Source organism: Necator americanus, chromosome I (genome assembly GCF_031761385.1).
Source record: "Necator americanus strain Aroian chromosome I, whole genome shotgun sequence".
NCBI lineage: Eukaryota > Metazoa > Nematoda > Chromadorea > Rhabditida > Ancylostomatidae > Necator > Necator americanus.
In genome coordinates, this window is record NC_087371.1 from 34,522,460 (window position 1) to 34,545,024 (window position 22,565).

At 39.6% G+C, this 22,565-nt stretch overlaps 2 protein-coding genes across 3 annotated transcripts; both read right to left on the reverse strand.

The window, feature by feature from the left end:
• Positions 1 to 1,207: 1,207 nt before the first annotated feature.
• Positions 1,208 to 10,542, reverse strand: RB195_007778 (uncharacterized protein; the record flags this gene model as incomplete). Of its 2 annotated transcripts, XM_064181605.1 has the most annotated exons (7): positions 1,208 to 1,319; positions 1,380 to 1,477; positions 1,539 to 1,626; positions 3,066 to 3,160; positions 3,316 to 3,461; positions 3,544 to 3,583; positions 3,658 to 3,681. In XM_064181605.1, 7 exons carry the CDS (start codon positions 3,679 to 3,681, stop codon positions 1,208 to 1,210), a joined length of 603 nt encoding a protein of 200 aa, XP_064038384.1. The 2 variants fall into 2 exon arrangements, with proteins under 2 accessions (XP_064038384.1, XP_064038383.1); XM_064181604.1 differs by lacking the exons at positions 3,066 to 3,160; positions 3,316 to 3,461; positions 3,544 to 3,583; positions 3,658 to 3,681 and adding an exon at positions 10,523 to 10,542.
• A 69-nt stretch (positions 10,543 to 10,611) lies between these two features.
• Positions 10,612 to 21,430, reverse strand: RB195_007779 (uncharacterized protein; the record flags this gene model as incomplete). Its single annotated transcript, XM_064181606.1, has 17 exons — positions 10,612 to 10,623; positions 11,735 to 11,781; positions 12,418 to 12,572; positions 12,634 to 12,704; positions 12,776 to 12,875; positions 12,941 to 13,069; positions 14,382 to 14,486; positions 14,541 to 14,716; positions 14,772 to 14,858; positions 15,538 to 15,693; positions 16,879 to 17,000; positions 17,071 to 17,177; positions 17,684 to 17,774; positions 18,114 to 18,210; positions 19,723 to 19,820; positions 21,115 to 21,220; positions 21,287 to 21,430. 17 exons carry the CDS (start codon positions 21,428 to 21,430, stop codon positions 10,612 to 10,614), a joined length of 1,803 nt encoding a protein of 600 aa, XP_064038385.1.
• Between the last annotated feature and the right edge of the window lie 1,135 nt (positions 21,431 to 22,565).

A 22,565-nucleotide genomic window follows, 5' to 3' on the forward strand; every position in this document is an offset into this window, starting at 1 on the left:
TCGGTTAGCACTCTTTCGCCATACACACTGCATACTTTTTGAGCTGCGGTTGCATCACTATTAAGGATAAAGGATATAGTTCCTGGCGTTAATCAATCCGCTTGGGACCCGCGCCACCACGTTCACTTCATTTCAGAATCGTTTGAGATTCACGAACGTGTAACTGGCCTCTACAATGACTTGCGGGCGCTAGCCAACGGGTCAAGTCAGCGTTTTTATCCTCCCAGACAAGTCTGGTACCAATTTATCGACCCCGGAGGGATGAAAGGCTTGGTGAGCACTAGGGCGGATTCGAACCTCCGATCAATCGTGCAGGTGGCGGAACCTCTAACCGCTACACTACACGCTCCCTGCATCACTATTACCTTGTTTAAATTCGCCCTTGCGGTTTTCTTGGGGTTTTTGGGTCTTGGATCCAAATGCCTTAAGCGATTTTGGAGCCAACGTTTTAGTTTCGTGCGCTAAGGTGCGCACCGCAGAGTTCAGAGCCGCTGCACCAGGTTGCCATGATTATCATTCCTGTCGAGGGACGAGTACAGTAGCTAGTGAGTGTTAGTTCAAGGTTTTACTGATTTTAGTGACGTCTTGGTCCGTTTTGGTCGACAACACTATCCCAATTCGGAAGCACCTTGTTCAATGCGATCCGATGAATTTGCTACCTAGCAAGATTCATTCATAAAAAGAAATGACAAAAAGCAGTTACCGAGTTTTCTCTATGTTCATCCCTTATCCTCTCCAAATCCCATTCCTTCACATTCTCTCAACTGAGCTACTTTTTTTGATCCTTATCCAGTTCGTTGAAAAATATTGCATATCCTTATATTCTACTTTCTCTTCTTTTCTTATTATACTTACCGGCTACCGTGTTTGCTACAACGTGTCCACAACAACATATGTACGCACTTCTCCTGCATAACACTCCTTCTGTGCTCGGTGATCTGCCTTCGGACGGTGTAAAAGCCCCCAACATCATTTTTCTGTCAACTATTAATTGTTAAAACCTTAGAAAAAAGTTCTGATGGGGAGAATTTTCTTAAGGAGCTGTTTGTCCACGCAGGATTTCATGTTAAAGCAGTAGACGCTATTTCTAGGAACAAACACGATACCCTCCATTGCAGTACTTCTAAAGCATATGATTTCTTTATTTATAGTAAAAATTTCACTATAAATCATGTAAATCCAACGAATGTCTTGAAAGTGTAGCTCTTCACTTCTTCTGGGCGTAGCACAAAGGATATAAACAGGTCGCTGGTTTCTCATAGGTACAATCATCGTTTTTCGTACATGCTTTTTTCTCCATTTCATAGTCGACTGGAGCCCTAAAAGAAGCGAATCGTTTATAAGTTCAAATGCACAAACAATGCAATATAGATACATACTCTTTATCAAATACGCAGGCACCTTTCAAATAACATTTGGATTTTTTTGAAAAACCTTCCACATGGCAACCATAGCCAGTTGTCTTTGGATATAGCATCTATAATGAATCAAAAAAAATCTCGTCTTTAATGTAATTTAAGAAAAAATCACTGTATAACCTGTCCAAGGATTTTTGGATTAATACGCATCATTTCTACCAACTGATACACAGAAGTGTATGCACCACCGTAGACAGCATCGAGTTCACTAAATAATACTGCTTCACTATTGTCTTTCTCAGCTGTTTTTTATGAACACAAGGAAAAGATTGAGACGGAATAATAGATGAATATAAAGGTTTCACACTACGGAATTGGTAGGAGGGGGGTGAAGGGTGGGCTGGTTCGGATTTCAGGTGGCTTATGCCTTTACGGAGTCGCAGACCATGGAGAGAAGGGTGATTCCGTCCATTTCTTCGTAAATCCCGTAAAAAACGGCCTGGAAGATACGGCTTCGAGCGTTCCGGCGTGCTCTTTTCCACAACGAGTTCGATTGGAGTCTTGTTTACGCGAAGCATACGGAATCACCCTCTTCCCCATAATCCACGACCTCGTATAGGAGCTCTCCACCTGAAATCCGGACCGCCCCAGATTCGTGGGGTGGTGGCTTTAACTAGAATAGAACGGTTGTGCTAGACTAACAAAAATATTGTTTCGAACAGCTGACATGGTATATCCGCTGTTTGAGAGAAGAATACCATATCATGCTGAAGGGCATCGCAATTTTCTAGAGGTAGTACCTAATTTTTTGCAGAAGTGTCTATAAAAAAATGACGAAGTTACTGGCGTATGATACACTTGGGATGCGCCAACGCGTTTTACCCGAATTCGTAATCGTTGAGGTTTGGAAACTTGTTTTTGAAATTTGTTGGCCAATACAATGAATTGCGGTGGGTAGCCGACGGGTCAAGTCAGTGCTTTCATCCTCCCAGACAAGTCTGATACCAATTTATCGACCCTGGAGGGATGAAAGGTTTGGTGAGCACTAGGGCGGATTCGAACCTCCGATCGATCGTGCAGGAAGCGGAACCTCTAGCCGCTACACTACTCCCGCCCATCTCACCTTAATATAATAAAGATAAAGAACAAATTTCGGGGAAAATATTATTATACATTACATTCATTCATTCATTGAATACATTCACTTCAAGTCAGAATCCGTTGAGGTTTACGAATGTGTAACTGGCCTATACAATGACTTGCGGTGGCTAGCCGATGTGTAAAGTCAGTGTTTTCTCCTCCCAGACAAGTCTAGTAGCAATTTATCGACCCCGAAGGGATGAAAGGCTTGGTGAGCACTGGGGCGGATTCGAACCTCCGTGATCGTGCAGGAAGCAGAACCTCTAACCGGTACACTACACTCGCTCCAAAAGGTATAGTATGGGCAAAGAAAATTAGAATAACGATCCTGGTAACGTTCAACCGTCGAACTCGATTGACAGAAGTGCACGGCACGAATGCACTTGAGAACTCTGTAGACAGAGTCAAAGAGCAAGTAAAACAAAACTGGTCGGAAGAGAATGCATAAAGGGAGGAAAGAGAAGATAACATACTTTAAGGAGTAAAACAACTTCTACGGTGATTTTGCTTGTGAACAGAAATAACTAGTTCTGTTTTGCTTCACATGTATTGTTAGATCGAACATACCGATGGAATATGATTGATCTACTCTTTAATGGACCTTCTTTGGAAGGAGACTTTAACATCTCTTGAGCATCTTTTTGGAGATTATCCGTGCGGTTCTGCAATATTATACGTCAGTAGCCAAAGATAACGATTCCATGTGAATTTGCTACAAAAAAAAAACCTGATCAGGGAGACTGGAATAATCTAATTTTTTAGATTCCGATGAAGTATTTATTTTTGGGAGAAAAAAAAACCGAGTGGATTCACTTACTAAATAATACATCAGTCCTCCTTCGCCTAAAGCAACCGTTTGGTATTTTTTACCAAGAGCCGCTCGGTGACGAAGTTCTTTGAAAAAGATATTTAGCCGAGTTAAATGTTGCTCCAAGTTCGTTATTTTGCATCGTTCCTCGTTCGCTAAAACAGTCGTATTTAGTGAGTAAGTGAGAAGAAGAGTCAGCTTCCCAACCAGAGGCTTTGTTTCATATCCAATCCTTACCAGAATTTTGTCCAGCGTTCAGAAGAAGCACATATGTTACCTAAAAAAGAGACACCGTGAGTAGAAGTACATCAAGGAATCATAAGGTGGAAAATTATTGTTGATGTGACTAACGGAGATGAAAAATAGCGCCTTCATGTCGATTCCGACGACTGAATGCTCACGAATTGACGTCAATGCTTAAATAGCACTTGACTGAGGTTCGATACGTTACCGCTTTTCACAGTATTTCTGTTAACATACTGTAATCTGTCATAAACCGTGTGCTTTTTATTTTGGTTAAGCATAAAGTACACGTTTCGGTTCACAATAAAGCAGACACGCAATAATACACATTTCAAGGTCGGTGTCCTAGTGATTTGAACGATCATTGATGTACATCCTTTATGTTAGCGATGATCAGATTTGCTTCATTCTTCAAATCCTCATGTTGTTTACCTTAAAATCTAAAAATAGAATTTTTAATAAAAATTTCTCGATTAGTTGCTGTGAGGAATGGTGAGCCTCGAAAATGTTAACAACTAAGTACACCCGTTATGGAAACTCTGCATGTAATGTATTATCGAATGTGGTTAAGCATTAGAAGAAGCCTTTTAAAAGGAAGAACCGTACGAAAAGGTTGGATATACTGTGATGATGGTAAAATTTGGTACGTCTTTACATATAACGCCCACTCAGAATTTTGGCTGAGCATTACTTCGCCCGTCCTTCCATTTGTTACCTCTGTAGGACCACAAAAACTGTACTGTAGAAGCTATGCTAACATTTCCTACTTGTGCTATTTAGACGCCGAAAAGGTGAAAGGTGGTGTTTTTCTGCCCTCACTGGTCAGGAATCTTACGTATACAAAGAAACGTGTTTGAAAAATAGTGTTACTGGTGCCAGAGACTGGCGAAGCCAGCAAAAGGAAAGAATGAGAGATTCAGTAAAGAACACCTCATGGATTGTTCAAGTCGATGCTTTTGCGAAAAATCCAAGAACGTCTTTGTGGTGCACAAAAGTCGCTCCTCCTAAGGAGAGCAACATACACGGTGGCAGCTTTGATGCGAAAATTTTAGGATTACAACTTATTGCAGTTGTGCTGTGCCACACATGGTAATTCATTAAGAACATCATAAATGAATTTGGAATTTAAAACGGTTCATATAAAAAGAAAACATTGAAGAAAAACACAACAAACATTATATTTTCTTTGTTCAACATACCCATGAAAAAACAATTCCTACATACCTTACTACCTTAAATAGATACTTAAGTACAGTTACTTAGATTGAAGACGCAAAATGTAACAAATTTAGCATCGTTTTTAGAACAGTCAATTATCAATCATAGTTTGTCCTACTTTTTCGTTTTAGATTCTTCTTTAAAATCCTTAAACTAAGTACGATAATAACCAATAATACATTGTATAATTTAGCACATTACTTGTTTTAACATTTTCAGGCTACATTCTTACGGACTATAGAACTGTTTATTAAAAGTTCTATTTAAGACATAAAAGATACAAGAATGAAAATGATCACTTAAATTTACATATGAAGTCAAATCGCTAATAACCCACACATGTTATTATATTGCGTTCTGCTTATTGACAAACGTTACTTTATAACAAAACAAAACCACACAGTTTATGACAGATTACAGTATGTTAAGAGAAACACTGTGAAAAGCGGTAACGTATCGAACCTCAGTGAAATTATTATTTATGGATCGACGTCGATTCCTGATCATTCAGTCGTCGGTATCGACATGAAGGCGGTAATTCTCATCTCCGTTAGTCACATTACCAATAATTTTCAGCTTCATGAATCCTTGATGTGCCACTACTCACGGTGTCCCTTTTTTTAGGTAACATATGTGCTTCTTCTGAACGCTGGACAAAATTCTGGTAAGGATTGGATATGAAGCACAGCTTTTGTTGAACGATCTTTTACTCTCTACTAAATACGACTACTTAGAATAAGCAACGATGCAAAATAACGAACTGAAAACATTTTACTCAGCAGATATTTTCAATGAACTCGTCAGAGCGGCTCTTTAAAAAATACAAACGGTTGCTTGGGAAGGAGACGATGTATTATTTAGTAAGTGAATCCACTCTGTTCTTTTTTCTCCTAAAAACAAATACTTTCATCGGAATATGAAAAATTAGGAAAACCTTCTACTCAGCTGGATATTTTTTTTAAAGAACTTCGTCACCTTGCGACTCTCGGTAGAACATACAGAGGAATACGCTTAGGCAATGGGGGATTAATGTATCATCTTGTGAGTGAATCCACTCTGTTTTTTTACGGTATAAAACAAATTTTTCGGGGTAGTCTGAAAAACTAGATTATTCTAATCGCCTTGATCAGGTGTTTTGGAGCAGATTCACATGGAATCGTCATCTTTGACTGTATAATATTACAGAAGCGCACGAAAGATCTCGAAGAAGTTGCTAAAAATGTGCTGACGTCTCCTTCCGAATTACCATCCAATCATGGTTCAATCATATTTACGAGGTATGTCCGAACTCACATTACATATGAAACACAATAGAACTAGTTTCTGTTAAAGAGTAAATTCATCTTCGCCGTTCTTATCCTCCTTAGAGTATGTTATCTTCTTTGTTCTCCATTTATAGATCCTCATCTTAACAATTTTGTTTTACTGTCTTTCTAATCTGTCTACAGAGTTCTCAAATGTACTCGCCGTTATTCCAATTTTTTTTTGCCCATACCATCCCTTTTAGGAGCGGATAGAGTGCTTGGTAACAGGTTGCACTGTGATTACACTATCGATAGTTCGAAACCAGCCTAGACCTAAAATATGCATTTCATCTCTGTGAGGTGGAATGAACGCTATCAAATTTGTCTGGAAGAATAAAAACACTTATCGGATTGGACTACTCCCTGCAATTCATTGCATGGGACGTACGCTCGTCCAAAAATTCTAAATTAAAGTCGAATGCGAAGGCGCATCCTCATAAGGATTGATCGGATTGATCAATACTGCACATTTTATCCTTTATCTTTAGTGCCCTTACTCTTACACTCAAAATAATTGTTTCATCTCCAAACGTTTGTCTGTCCTCGAAAAATTTTTGTCTGTTTTTTTTTCTATTGAGAGTATGAAGACCCTATGAGGTTAATTGGAAAATAACTGACAATAATGAAACTCACTTTTATTTGTTTAGTGAAATAGACGCTAATACCCGGAGTACACCTCTGTGCAGTACTTGACTCACTTAATGAGGGAAAACGCAACAGTTCTTGGCCAGGTTATACTGCGATTTTTTAAATCACATATCGTTAGCTGTAGTGAGAAGATAGAGATTCTTTTGAACATATTATAGATGATTTATTCAAAAGCAACTAGCTGTGGACGCTATGTGAAAGGTGTGGAAGAAAATTCCAAATGTCATCTGAAAGGCGTCTGTGTATTCAACAAAGTGTATGTATCGTTATTACATTGCTCGTGGGTTTGATCTTATAAAAGATTGACTTCTTTTAAGGCTCAAAACGACTACAAAATGGAAAATAAACCATGTAGGACCAACGATGATTGTACCTATGAGAAACCACCGACCTGCCGATATCCTTTGTGCTACGTCCAGTGAGAAGCTACAGTTTCAACACATCTGTTGCATTTACATGATTTATTGTAAAACTCTTACTTTAAATAAAGCAATCATAACATTGAGAAGTGTTGTTGTGTAGGTTGTCGTGTTTGTTCCTAGAAGTACCGTCTGCTGCTGTAACATAAAATCCTGCAAAAAAGGAAGCAAAAAAAAAAGACTGTTATGCAAGAGAAGTATTTACGTCAGCTGTGGAAAGGAATAGTCCTTATACCTTTTGAAGTTTACAGAAAATTGAAAACATTAAAGTCTAGAGAATCAAATCTGTGGCGTATAAATCCACTTGGGATGCGCCAACGCGCTTTACCTCGTAACCGTCGTATTTCATAACCGTTGAGGTTTTGGAACCCGTGTTGGCCTATACAATGATTTGCGGGGGCTAGCCGATGTGCCAAGTCAGTGTATTTATCCTCCCAGACAAGGGCATACCAATTTATTACTTTATTTGCGAATTTACCTCGGAGAAATAAAAGACTTTGGTTGGCACTAGAATTGTTTCGAACCATCGACCGTGTGGCTACAACGGACCTCTGATCGACTGCGCTACACCTGCCCTTTTAAAAAATTACATCAATTAATTCGAAGAAAAAAATTGTGTTGTTTGTCGGCTCTGTTGAGTTCAACAATAACTCACCGTCTCTAAAAATCTCTGATAAGAACAGTTGTGTATGTAAGGTTCTTGATTAGTAGGGGTTTTCTTTTTCAGTGCCATATTTCCGATTGCAATTTATAAAAAAATGAAAATGACTATAATTTTAAGGCGGTGGTCTCGATAATGAACAATTCACAAGCGACGGTAGCTTCATAACACTGAGTACTGCAAATGCAATGAGCTTTTTCTAGTTCTAATTTATTATTTCTTTTTTGTTTTCTAGTTCTAGTTTCTTTTTTTTTTGTTTTCTAGTTTTTTCCTAGTCATGTAATATTACTGCGAGTATGAAATAGGATTCGGATAGAATTTTGCGACAGAAATCATCTACACAACTGAAAGGAAATCTGCAGAGTATCAATTTAGAAATGAAAGAAATATTTAATGAAATCTTAACAATCCACACTGGTTTGCCCATATTTCTATGTTCATGAGAATATGTATTTGAATATTCGTCTGTTTAAAGCAGCGAATAAACTGAATGAGTTTTTGAACATGTTTAGCATAACTATGATGTCATTTCGCACAGTAGCATTAGTCTGTGGATAAAGAATAAATATAAATATGAAAATAATAAAAGAAAACAATGTATGAAAAAATTGAGAAATTCCTTCTTTCGATTTTGACTGAACCCGCGGGTGAATAAGTGGGTTTAGTGATTCTAGAGTTGTAATTAGTTTGTTTATTTGCTTGTTGTTTCGTGTAGAACGCGCTAAACGGGTGTCGTGCCCGGCACGACTTTCCCAGCCAGCCGGCCGCAGTTCTCGCGCGCCGCGTGGGAAACATTGCCAATGGCAATGTATTACGGTAGCGTTCCCACGCGGCCGCCATATATAAGGGCTGGCACTGAGCAGTCGGGGTTCCAGCTCCATTTCTCTTTCGCCACTATTCCGATCTCGCTCCAGTCTCTTATCCGCATTATTCGTGGTGTCGTGTTGCATTGTGTCGTATTCCGCCTCGTTCGATAGCCGCACCACACCACCACTGCAACAACCCCTTGCCCTGGCTGCCTGCCCACGGGGTCCGAACCGCAACCCTTCTCCATCTGCCACCGAGAACCACTTGACCATCTAGCCATGACTGGCCCCTTTATTGATTCACCTTATGTCGTGTATAATTGTGCGTGCCGTGTCGTGTATTGATGTCTTAAAGATAAACCCTATTAGTAAAACCCTTCTAACCGCATTGTACCCTAGGAAATATATTGGGGTGTGGGGTCATGGGGCAGCCCTGAGGCCCCCGAAGGAGGAATTGAGGCAGGGCGGATGGGACCCTGATTTCTTGCACGAACTGTGGCGACGAGTATGTCGGTGAAAAGGCACGACCGCTGTATGTCCGCATCAAAGAGCTCGTGAGCGGCAAGAGTAGGTTACGAGAATGGACATCTTTAGGTGCCCGTAGAACACAAGAACACGACGGAGTCGATTTTGAAATTAGGGTCCAAATCTTAGCGCACGAATCTAAAACGTTGGCTCGAAAATCGCTGGAGGCATTTTGGATCCAAGCCAAAAACCCTAAAATGAACCGCAAGGGTGAATGTCTGTCGATAACGCGGGAACTCGCGCCATATCTCGAACGGTTCTTTCAATCCGAATGTGACATTCGAACTATTCGCCCTCGTGACCGATCAGTCAGCGTTCCATGCTAGGAGTCTCCGTTCTAAGGTGAGCATTCAGCGCAGTTGCTAAATTTCTGATTGAAAGTAGGCGTGGAGTTTATCAGTTTAGTTGTGGAGAGGTTGGTCGTTTGAATTGTAGATTGAATATCGCCCTTTTCAGGCTCTGAAGAAGGCGATATAGCCGAAACGTTGGCCAATAAATTTATTTAACAACCTCGTGTACAGCTTATCAAACTCGATAATATAAATCCACAGATGGGTACAGCAAAGCCGACGAAACGACAAACGCCGACTACATTTTGCGAGTGAACCTTCCTTGCACGAACGACGAATGTACCTTCATTCATCTGTCGCTCCTTCTACTTTTGGACTCTTACAGAGCAATCAAGTGGAATTTGATGGCTTTAATAACTTTGATATGTGATAGCAGCTTTGAGAAGGTCATGCGTATCAGCGTCTATGGCCAATGTTCTCGCGTTGTAAGAACAGAGTCTGAGAAAGCCTCCATGGTAAGTCGTGCATGTGTCTTTCTGGCCCAGAATCAAAGATGTCTTGAGGAAACTGAGAGGTGATGGCTTCTCTCCGACAGCCATACTGTCCCATTCCTAGGTATGAGCCCGGTATCCATGATAATGAGGCAGTGTGTATAGTGGAGTGAGAAAAAGATTTTTCCCCAAACTAAGCAGCCCCGCCATGGCTCAGCTTTCACCGCAGGTCGTCACCCAACCTATAAGGATCAAGGAGCAACCTTGCGACATTCTGCTAAGAAGGTGGTGAATTTTAGCAGTGGTTTACTGTTAGCTAAGCTTTCAATTTCAAGTGCTTGGAATGACGGGAGTGTTCCAGCAAGAGGTCATACCTTCCGTTGTGCATCGCATTTCAACGCCCGTAGTCACCTCTGCGCCAATATGAGGCAGTTAACCGTTGTGAAGGATGAGCCTAATATGTCTGGAAACTGTAGTTGTAGATTACGTTATATTTCATATTATTACATATGTAATGTTGTAATGTTTAACAAGGTTTCCGATATAAAAATACGAATAACTTATCTTAAAACAATATATACAATGTATTGTATCACTGCATGTAAACAAACACGGATATACACTTCTTCATTCAGTGCAAAATCTTGCTATCAAAATACGTTTGTTTCGTTATTTTTTATCTCCCCTTCAATGTATTTCTTCAAGGTGAGTCCTGAAAGTATGCAAATTAACACCAGTGATGATTTATCCTCTTTTATTCTACGTTCACAATAGCAAACCCCCTTCTACTTATCACATCTGTACAGACATTCTTCTCCTCATTTTGAAAAGTTTGCTTGTCTCATCATAAACTTTTTTTCATTTTTTCCACCTAATTGCCTTGGAGAACTGTACGCGCTACGCCCTTCACAACTGAATTTTCCTCTAAGAGGTACTTGGTGATGTGCTACATTTGCGAGCGCAGGCGACGCTTGTCATGTCTGGCAGGAAGCGGTAGGTACTGCCCCAGCAGCCCATTGACCGCTCGCTGAAGGGGATGACGCATACTCCTGCGCCTACGTTTTTCAGTACTTCTAAGGGTAAAGGGCGTGATTGCCCTTATACTTGTCATCTACGACCCTATTTTTTGTGGAAAAATCCCAACACTGCTGATTTTGTGGTATGCAGCCGTTAACGATTATTGGCAACGATAAGCTGTTCTATCCAAACTTTGTGACAGTATTCCGCAAGACAATCGTAGACCATGATAGGTTTAAATATACCACCTGCAAACCTGAAGAAGCAGCTATTCTGCAATCGTGCCTATGACAGACTTTGCGAGGCATCGAACTGTATCGTAAGTTCTCATGAAAGGCAAGGGGACTGCGTGGTATCGGAAGTTATCTATCTGATCACCTGTCAACTATGTGGGGCTGAGTGCATTGGCGGAATAGGAAGAGCACTGTGTACTCGTGTCAAAGAGCACCTAGATGGACTCGTAAAATCAAAATCGTCGACCACTTTAGGTGCTCATCGCAGACACTATCATGAAAACACCCATTTTATATAACAGTCACTATCTTGGTACGCGAATACCACGTTCTGGTTGCTTGCTGTGACCAACCAACAGGCGCCGTATCAAGACCTATGCAGGTTTTGACCTACGGGGTCAGATGCAAGGTGCATCGTTATTAGTTATCAGCGGCGCAGGTCAAACAACCGGTGGTCCGCTAACATTGCGACTTAACGGCTATCAAAATGATTGCTATTGTGGCCTGCCTCTCTGAAGTTCTCTTTGAGTAATCTCTTTGCCAAGTCATATCTGGAGGGTAAAGATTACTTGCCTTCGGTTTTCCAGGATCTGAAGAAGGCGATGACGTCGAAACGCTAGCTAGAATAAAGGTAAATAACTTGGTTCTGCTCAAACAAAGTGCTGCACAGTTTAAGTATTTGCATGTAAAAGGAAACTCTGCCCCCAGCGAGTTCCGTTCTCCACGTTTGCAGCGCAGTGACACGGTTACCTACCTGTCGCCTTCCGCTTTGCACATTTTCCGCAAGATTCACTTCATTACCAGCGTTATTTCGTCCTTGTTGTCAATTAACTCATAGCTTTGTTATTATTGTGGTCTACCACAGCGCAGGTAAGTGAAATACGCGCTCCATCTCCAACAATTTCAGCTGCATTACTCTGACTGACCTTAACGGAGCAATGTAGAGTTGTACGCCAGTAAGGAGATGATTGTTAAAAGTATTACATCAAGAAAACGAGTAATTTCGTAGTTTTGTCTGCGAAGTCTTAGTACCGAATTCGCACGTGCAGTCTTACGTTCCGTAGGCCCTAGCTTTTTAAGATATGAAAATCAAAGCAAGAAAAGAGTTCCTGACCCCTAAACTGAAAAATTCCCTGCAATTCTCCTATATGCTAGTCCAGTAGTTTCCTGCTACCTACGGACGCTAGGTTTGAGAACACATAAATTTTCCACCAAATTATAAGAGAAACTAACTACTATCAAATCTTTCACTGTACCATTACTTGTAGACGTCTTTGCTTTTTCGATCAGCCTACAGTACGATCCATGAACATCGGTCATTATAGGGTAAAAATCCTTCACGCTTTCCTCGCCTAGAACGAGCGCTTTCCGCTCCTTTTGATCGTATTTTGGCCAGAAGATGGCAGGGGCACTAAAAGAATGGAAAGCAAGGATTGGTCATATTGCGTTGCCCCTTTAAGATTTCCTCTTACCCAGTCTTGATGAAATCTTTCCAAAAACGCATGATATTTCTTGAGAAAGTCTGTTCGTTTTTAACTTTATCCTGAGAATGTTTTTATTACGACATGCCAATATCACAGAAATATCACAAAAAGAAAGGAATGTGTCTCTCGCCTTGTACAGTGATGAATTTAGGAAAGGCTGTCCAAATTCGTACTCTATTTCATAACCATGCATTACTCCCATCCATTTTGGCCAAGGATTTGCCACTGATCTTGAGAAAACACGTAAATAGTTAGCTTTTACCTCTTTAACCATCCTAATACAGTTCTAGCTTACCTCTTAATAAAGTAATACATATACAATGGCCCATCAATGATGTTTGAGACGATATTAGCAAAATCAATGACGCTGCAGGTGTAGAAGTAGTCGCCCATGAATCGACCAACACCATCGCGTAATCTTTCACTGAACAGAAGAAAATTTCCCTGTATTGACTGTTTGCCATGAAATAATATTGAGTTATTTCTTTCCTGCATTTTTGGCAGCTAGATTGCTAGATTATTGAGAAAAGGGTGTACAGAATAACAATCCGTGTTTCCAAGTAAGTCTTTTCTTACACTCATCTGTTTTTTTTGTTTCTACTTCGTTTTCATTTGCGTTTTCTCCATATATCCATCTCATATCCAAATTTACAGTTGGCACTAGTTTCCTCTGACTTAGCAACTGCAAAGGACTCAACCACCACGCACGTCTTTTTGGTGCACATGAGATTCAGCTTCTAACCTACCTGCCTCCATCCAACGCAATTCGGACCACCAGTTGACATGAATGCAACTTTGTCGATAATTTCTGGAGGGCAATTTATAATGAAGCTTACAAAGATGAGGAAAGTGAAACAAGGTGTGCAGTCCAATATAAGATATCAATCTATTGCAGATTATTCTGCTGCTTGCGAGATATAGCTTCGGCGTTCTCAAGTCTTCGTGACTGATGCTACCCTTGAGATTGGAAAAGATATAATAATTCCAATAGTGCAGTTATCTATGTAGAATTCTTCGTTTCTTATAGAGATTAAACTGTGGACAAATGGAGTAGCGTTCCGATGTGCTATTTTCTACAAGGAGTTCGAGCGCGAGAGCGCGCCAGCCCTGTCCACGCGCCGCATCTTCCGGGCCGTTTTTTACAGGAATTAGGAAGAAATGAACGGAATCCTCCCCTTCTCCATAATCTATTATGCTGTATAGGAATATTCCACCCGGAATCCGTATCACCTCATATTCATGGGGTGATGCCTTTAAATGGAAGTGAAATGAGGAGTGACAGTATACTAGATGGCGTAAAAATCTAGCCGACTTACACAATTAACAGAACCGGAGAAAAGCTGAGTACTGAATCTGAATACGACTGTTGTGGCTGCGCGACTTTCCCAGTAGGCGCACTATTGCAGTGGGTAGTGCATTTTATTCGTATTGTATTTTGTACATGGTTCGAAGAAGTGCGAAGTGAGAAATAATGGGGCAGTGCTGAGGGTCTCAGAGATGGAGTCGGAGTGAAAGATGGGAACTTGCCCACGCGCTCGTATTGGTCTGCAGGGGCTAGGTCGCAATTTGGTGGCTTTGCCCAGTGCCGCTTTTTCCAGATTCGAGCGGTCGTGGTCAGGACTCGCCCAGTGGCTGTTTCTCCTCAGAGCAGATCTGCAGCACGACACTAGCTTTTTTAAAATAAACCATGCGCAAAAAACCCCGCTACACATCTGCGATCTATATAAAAGACTTACCCTTCTGTTTTTCGCTTCGACACGTTCTTATAAGCTTCCAAAAGTGGTTTCAGTGATTTACCCAAGAAAGGCGCAGTTGCATTCATAGCATAATTATACTGTGATCTTAAACAAGAATGTTTCAGTTTTGAAAAAATGCCAGAACTTCCGTGAACTCACATATTTATGAGTGCCATGTTTTCTTTCCCATCTGCCGAGAATGAGTTGTTGAAAGAGAAACCGTTGTGACCAAAGTAGTAGGGTAAAAAGAAGGTTGCTTCGTCTTTTACAGTACCAAGAACAATGGATACATTCTTCTTAACGTCTTTACCTCGGAAACGATCAAAGACATTCCCCTGAACACATCATGTGACTTCATAGCGCATACGAGTAAATTTGGAGTGGTCTAACCTGGAAGAAGTTCTTATCAGAGGTGATGGGTATGAAGGCAAACGTCAGCACAAGGCCAATTTGATACGACACAATGGCGGCCTCATGCTGAAAAGCGAACACTGCGATCATAAGACGACTGGATGAAATGCTATAGAACACGCTCTGTGAGGAAATAAATGCAACTCTCCACACAACGAGCTTAGATTTACGGCTTATCTGATCGGTGCTGGTTAGCCTCTGACAAACTTGTGTACAAAATTTCCACTTTCGCTGAGTTTAATAAATTTTTATATGCACACGTCCACATTTTTTGTGATGGCCTTCTGGGGTGAATTCTAGGCACGAATTGATAGAATTCGTTAAGTTACAAATTAGAGAAATCCACTCTCAGTAAAACATCACCGAGTCGCACCGAAAACGTGGATATGCAATCAAGTTGATATATTTATATTTAACAAGATTCGATCTATAAGGGAAGGTCAAAATTAAGTTTAGCAAAAGGAAAACTTTAAGAATCGCTGTTTTCTTCAATTAAACATCGTTTTGAAATTGTACATTCATTTTATTTTCATTATTTTCATTATTTTCACTTTCATTTTTCTTTTCCCATCCATCCAATTTTCTCTCTTTGTTTCTTTTTTTGAATTACAGGGTACATTTTGAAATTATTTTAATTCAGTACAGATCAGATTCAGTCTTATGACATAGGAATCTAATTTTTCCACTTCGCAAAATTAGCAGCAGTTTCAACAAATCAACGTATAGGCTAAAAAAAACATCTTACTAGAACCACAGGTGCTGGATGTTTAACCAAACAGCTATGTACAGTAGTCGGTTCTTCTCCATCCTTGGTACAGTTCAACCGTTTGACGAGTTTCATTGACAGCTCAAACATCGATGTGTTTGTTCTACTGGCCCAACTGTTCATGATTGTGCCACCCTGAAAAGCAGGAAAGCTTTTGAATTGATGGAGAATTCATGAGTGTTTCTTTTTGCTTGAAAATGCAAACAGAAACAAACTGAGAAAATTCTCAAAGGAGGATTTTTAGCTCCGCAGGATAATATGTTCGAATTTCCAATTTTGCTGGTCTTTGCATTTTATTTTAATTGGGGGCAGGTGCAGTGTAGCAGTTAGAAGTTCTGTTTCCTGCACGATCGATCGGAGGTTCGAATCCGCCCTAGTGCTTAGCAAGCCCTTCATCACTCCGATGTCGATGAATTGGTACCAGACTTGTCTGGGGGATAAAAACACTGACTTGACCAGTCGGCTAGCCCCCGCAAGTCATTGCATAGGCCAGTTACACGTTCGTAAACCTCAAACGATTCTGAATTGAAGTGAACGTGGGGCGCATCCCGAAAGGATTGATTAACGTAGAGACTTTACTCTTTATCCTTATTCTAACATTGAAACAGAATGTAAAGTGCGCACAACTCTTTCCATGTGATGTGTTTTTTCCTTTTAATCAGGATGTCAGGGCTGCTAAAGATGTTTTCAATAATAAATGTAAAGTCAGTGGCATAACAATCCATTTAGGGTGCGCCAACGTGTTTTACTGTAATTCGTAATCGTTGAAGTTTTGGAACGGGTGTTGGCTTATACAATGACTTGCGAAGGCTAGCCGAAGTGTCAAGTCAGTGTTTTTATCCTCCCAAACAACTCTGGCACCAATTTATCGACCTCGGAGGGATGAAAGGCTTGGTGAGGGCTAGGGCAGGTTCGAACCATCGACCGTGTGGTTACAAAAGACCTCTAACGGACTGCGCCACACCCGCGCTGTTTCCAATGCTTAGGTAGAAAAATAAGATGAGGCAACGAAGAACGAGTTCTAAACAAAAGCATAGAGTGTATCGCTGATCAGTTTGTTACAACTTTTTATTCTAAACAAATTTGAGTGCAAAAAAAAAATGCTCAAAAACAATGGAGTGAGGCAAGAAAGAATTTGCTGTATGCTGGGAGAAAGGGAAGACATGTGAACAAGTTGTGAACAGAGAATGTACCATGGATTGATTTGTTGCATTTTTTATATTTCTAGCAAATTTGGGATTAATGAGGAAAATCAAGTGCTCCTCTAGCGGATTTTTCTAGATATTTCTTTGGTGCTGAAATTATAAAATCTAAACTTACATTGCCAATTATCTTATCGAAAAACTCATAGCTTCCCGGTGCTGCTAGATGAGCGGTTGCTGAAGCAGCGCCTGATGCTTCGCCGAAGAGAGTCACTCTTTTCGGATTTCCACCAAAGGAACCTTAAAACATAGTTCTAGTTGTTTTTTAATAGAACATAGTTTTTTAATATCTAAGAAATATTTCACTCACTTATATGTTCATGCACCCATTGCAATGCAACCTGTTGATCTTGCAGTCCCATATTCCCTTGCGCACTAGAATTATCACCGAGATAAAGGAAACCGAAGGGACCCAATCTGAAAAACTTAAAAGATTCAGAAAAGAATTGTAAAAATTCCTGAATACCTTAGTTTGATTCACAATTAACACATGAAAATGAGAAATTCTCGTTTAAAAAGTTTTAATAAGAAATGTACGGAAACAAACGATAGATGTAGTTGAACAACGTCTGGAATAAAATTTCAACGGAAAGAGCGTCTTATTCAGAAAACAGAATTACATGTATTGTTCAACAAGAGCACATCAAAAATAAATCCATGCAGTTGACTGTTCAAAACCATTTTTTCCCCAAAAAAATTTCCGGCATAATTCCGCCACACAAAAGTAAATCCTGTGATACAAACTATAATCATATCAGAATACCCTACGGATACTCTTTTATGTACATTTCATCGTTCTAGATCGGAATTTTGGTTAATATTGCAATTTTTTCTTAATAATATCGACCAAGAGAATGTTTCTTAACGTAGTTTTCTCCTGAAATGACAGTAGGAAAAGGGAAAAAAAGAAACAGTTATCATACCGATAGTTTATATTCACAACAATGGTACGTTTCATTGCTGCTAGAGCAGTACCGTTGTAAACATCTAAAGACGGTGAACCGGTGAAGAAGCCTAAATAGTGAAGAAAAAAATTTCGCACTAAGTTCAGGCAAAATATAGGTTTAAAAAAATGTAGAAGAAAAAAACCTAAAATTTAGATATGAAATTTAAAGAATTTAATAAATTTAATTTGATTTAATGTTTTCCATCACTGGCGCTCTGAAATTACAAAAGAGATCACGTCAGCTTCCAAACTCAACTACTCCAAAGAAGCTAAACTGAAAATTCTGCAAATATTTTGATCTATCATGGTCGCGAACGTCAAGCAGCTCTGTTTCATAGGTGATTTTCTTCCCTGCCACGTCTATCGACTTTAAACTACGCTTTGAGCAATAATAAACAGAGACTTACCGCCTCCGAAAATCCATACAATCACGTCCAACCCATTGTAACCATCGGTATCGTGTGGGACCCAGATATTCATATTCAGACAATCCTCGGTCATATTCTCAAAAATGATCCGGGTTTATGATTCAGCAAATGCACATACATTATAGTCAAAAATTGTTGGAAGAAATTTCATGACAAATTTGTCTGTTGAGGTGTTTTTTGTTCCATCAGGAACTACCAAGTTGGCTTGGTAATAAAGCTGCATACAACATAAATGCTGCAATGTTGTAAGCAAGTATGTAAGTAAGTAAATTAGAGTTTAGAAGCACGAAGGTTAACATTCGCGTTATAAATGACCTGTCGCGTTCCCGGATCCTAGTCCCCCAGGTCCAGTTTCGGAGACTCATAGATGTGTGGATCCCGTGAGAAACTGGCACCAGAACCCTAACACCTCGGGGAATGCGATGTGTGGGGACAGTCAAGGGTGGGGATGATCCACACGAGGACATGGTAGCCACAGGCTCGCATTCGACCTCGATGCTCTTCGAGCTCTTGGCAGTATGTATATTTAACGTATACACACGGTTAGCCTAGTCACCCACTTGTAGCCCCCGTGCACTCTACTGCAATCAGCACACTGAGTACTTACCCAGTCTTCTTCCCACTCCACACATATATACACAACTGCAATACTAAAGGGGCGGGGCGTAACCAGCCACTCACTGCGGGCCCGGCAAGTACAAATCGCCGAACGCATGAACGAAGTCCTCGCGGGAGCATGTGCTCCACTCCGCCGGACAGCCTCAGGGACGCTGGTTACCTCCTGCTCGTGCCAGCTCCTCCTCCTCCCTTTTGGCAGATGGTGTTGCTCGAAAGTGACGCTGTTGTTCGGTATCAATCGTATCCACTTTGCGAGTCCGTTGCGGTTGCCGCTTGCCAGGTGACATGTTGATGGAATAAATTTCGAAACACGGAACAGCTCCCTTTATGGCAGCGAAAGTGGGCGTGGCGAAAAGCGCGCGAAACGGAGGAGAGCTGTGGGACCTTTGTCGCATCCGCGGCACGCGCCCTTTGGATGCCGTGAGAAGAGTCGCGTGGAATCCGCGACATGAGCCAATGGCTGCTACGTGCAAATAATGCAAAGGCTAGAAGTAAATATTGTATAAGTTATAAAGAAAACTTTCGTGAAGAGACAGTTTCTAAGAGAAATTTTTCAGACTTCCTCAGCGCTGATCGATTCCACCTTGGTAATGAAGATAAATGACAAACGGTAGAAGAAACAATGATGAGATTATCAAGAGAGCTTTTTTTCCGGAATATCCTAACTCTAAACTTCTGACCACTACTTTTTTTGCTACTTTATCTTATTCCTCTAATTTTCAATAAGATCTTTATCTTTTACCAGGATAATCTAGATAAATCTAAATCTAATAATAATAATAATAATAATAATAATAATAATAATAATAATAATAATAATAATAATAATAATAATAATAATAATAATAATAATAATAATAATAATAATAATAATAATAATAATAATGATAATAATAATAATAATGATAATAATAATAATAATAGTCTAATAATGAGTAAATTTTTCTTAAAATGTAAGCACTAGACGTACTCCTTTCGGATTCCACATCTCTGACCCACGAAATCCTTTAAATTTACTGTCTGGAAAGTGGAAGCATGGCTGAGCCGGTGTTGTAGCATTCTTTACACCTGAAATCACATCGAATAGCTGTAAAAAACCGAGTATCGATTAGTTAACCGTCTAGATATCTACTGGATGCAATCTGAAGTTCCATTTCTCAGTTAAAATACTTTTTTACGCACTTCATGGAAGTTTGAATATGTCTGAGCACAAAATGTCGATCATCGGGCTTCGATGATGACAGCTGTTATTAGCTAGTGACAATTCGTTTCGCTCCTACATGGAAGGGTACACAGTACAGAAGGATTCCGTGACGAGCCCCATGATTTCCTTGGATTGGATTTCCTCAGAACTTACTTAGTAACGAGCTAAGAATTAAACAGAAAATTTTTTCCAGACACCAGTAAGTAAAGGCTAGTAGTTTACTAATGTCAAAAAAACCACTTTGCAAATCCTGGAGTTGTCTTTCTTTTCTTTCTTTAAGCAGATTACCAACAGATTGGAGAAGGTTCTATTGCTCTGATTGATATATTGATATATTGATTGGCATATTGATCTCACATATAATGGTTTTGTGAAATGTCACTATCTTCCGCTTCTATGGAAGCAATTTGCATCAGAGTTGCATCAGATCAACAGACCTCCCTTCTTTTTTTCCTTTAATATCCGTCCTCTTAAGGATAATAGGACACACATATTCGGTCGCTCTAAAATACCAAAAATGCTATAAAAAACGTCCTAAACTCCAATTTTTCTGGAATGAACGAGAACACTTCGTTCGAAAAAAATCCTAGGTTTATTCACATCTAATAATGTAAGTTCTCTTTAATTTCAAGGAATTTCCTTGTTTTCCTTTCCTTAATTATTTCGAAATGTAGTGTTCTTTCGAGTATTCTGAATACTGCAAGAAAGATTAATTCGGAATGTTTCTAGGTGAAATTGTAAACATTTCAAACAAAATGAATCCAGGAAGTCATGCAAAAAAATTGACTAATAACCATCAACTACTGGTTAGTGACTAATTCCTTAATGGTAAATACCTTTTTATAAAAATAACTTTATTTTACTCACGACTTTCATGACTTTGACTCTGGCTGTTTTTTTAATGAAAATCTCTGAGAAAAAAGCCAGCAATTTGTGTGCTACCGAATATAGTGAATATTTTCGAGGTGTACACATGTAGAGTGGGTCTGAACGGGTATCCCACAGAAAAAGTAAAAAAAAGCCTTACTTACTAGGTGAGCACTATTTATTTTAAAACTCTTGATTTACAGAAGTGCACATCCAAATTGCTCTTCAAGGGAATCATCTCAAAAAGCGTGCGCAGAATGACATAAAGAATTCGCAGAATTCGTGACTGACCTTCCCATGGTAGCACCATCTTCGGGTTGCTGAATCGTAGTTCCCCAGTCGGTGGTTGACCATATGGCACACCAAGAAAAGCGGTAACTTTTTTGTCTTCAAAATTCTACAAAGATGATACTGATTCAGTCCTGGACTCTCCGTCCACAAACGTTTAAGGATGACAGCAAACCTGTGGTACACCTCGAATCTGACCCAGATTTGTTGTTACAACGTGATCGGAGCTAATATGTTTATTGGCATTATTGGCGTTCACAAATGTAAGGGACAGCACCGTATAAAGAACCGCGAGAACTTGCCACAGTCGCCAAATCATGGCGTCGGGTCTGAAGCAAGCAGATGAACTTTTTTTGGTGCCATGGTGGTTAAATGCATCACCCCACGAATCTGAGGTGCTACGGATTTCAGGTGGAGTATTCGTATACGGGATAGTAGATTATGGAGAGGGGAGAAGTTTTCATTAAAAAACGGCCTGGAAGATGCGGCGCGTACACAAGGCTGGTGCGCTCCAATCGAACTCGTTGTAGAAAATGCTCGAAGACGTACCTTCCGGACCGTTTTTTACGGCAGTTAGGAAGAAAAGGACGGAATTCAGATTCGTGGGGTGATGCCTTTAAATGAGCGATTCGACATAAAAATGCAACTTTACATCCGAAGAGTAAAGTAAAATACGTGCGATTCAGTAAAAAGTACATTACAAGTGTACTACAGTAGGTTAATAATGGATAAAAAAAGGATAAGGTGCTCGACTTTAACATAACTTGCGGCACCTAAAATGCTGGTATCATACCTTACCTTAATAGTGCACAGACCCCTTGTACCTATACAGCACTGATAAATAGTTTCGAATCTCATCAATGGACTGAATTAAAAAGTGTCCCCGGATAATTCTCACTTTAATTAGTCTCTTTGTATTTCTTTTCAATGAATATTCCTAACATAATTTTATTTTAGAACGTATGTATCTCTAATTTGACAAACTAGATGTTTTTGAAATGTACAAATATTGAAACATCCATGGCGCCCCCGAAAATGGTTTCAATCAACGATGTTTTGCGAAAAATGCGAAACTGGATGAATGTGGCTGCCGCGTCACAAAATACCTGTCTGTTGTGGAACAGCCAATCTTCCCCCATAACCGCACATACCAGCCTTGATTAATTGGTCAGAAATACTGTAATAATGATAATAATAATAATAATAATAATAATAATAATAATAATAATAATAATAATAATAATAATGGGGGAAGCAATAATAATAATAATATTAATTAATTAGTTAGTAATAATGTTAATATTAATAGTAAGAAGTAATAATAATGAATAATTGTATTTAAAATAAATAATAATAATAATAAATAATAATAATAATAATAATAATAATAGTAATAAGATTTCTTCTCTCTTATTGGCATCGTCTCCGAGTTAATGAATGTTGATTCAACAAAT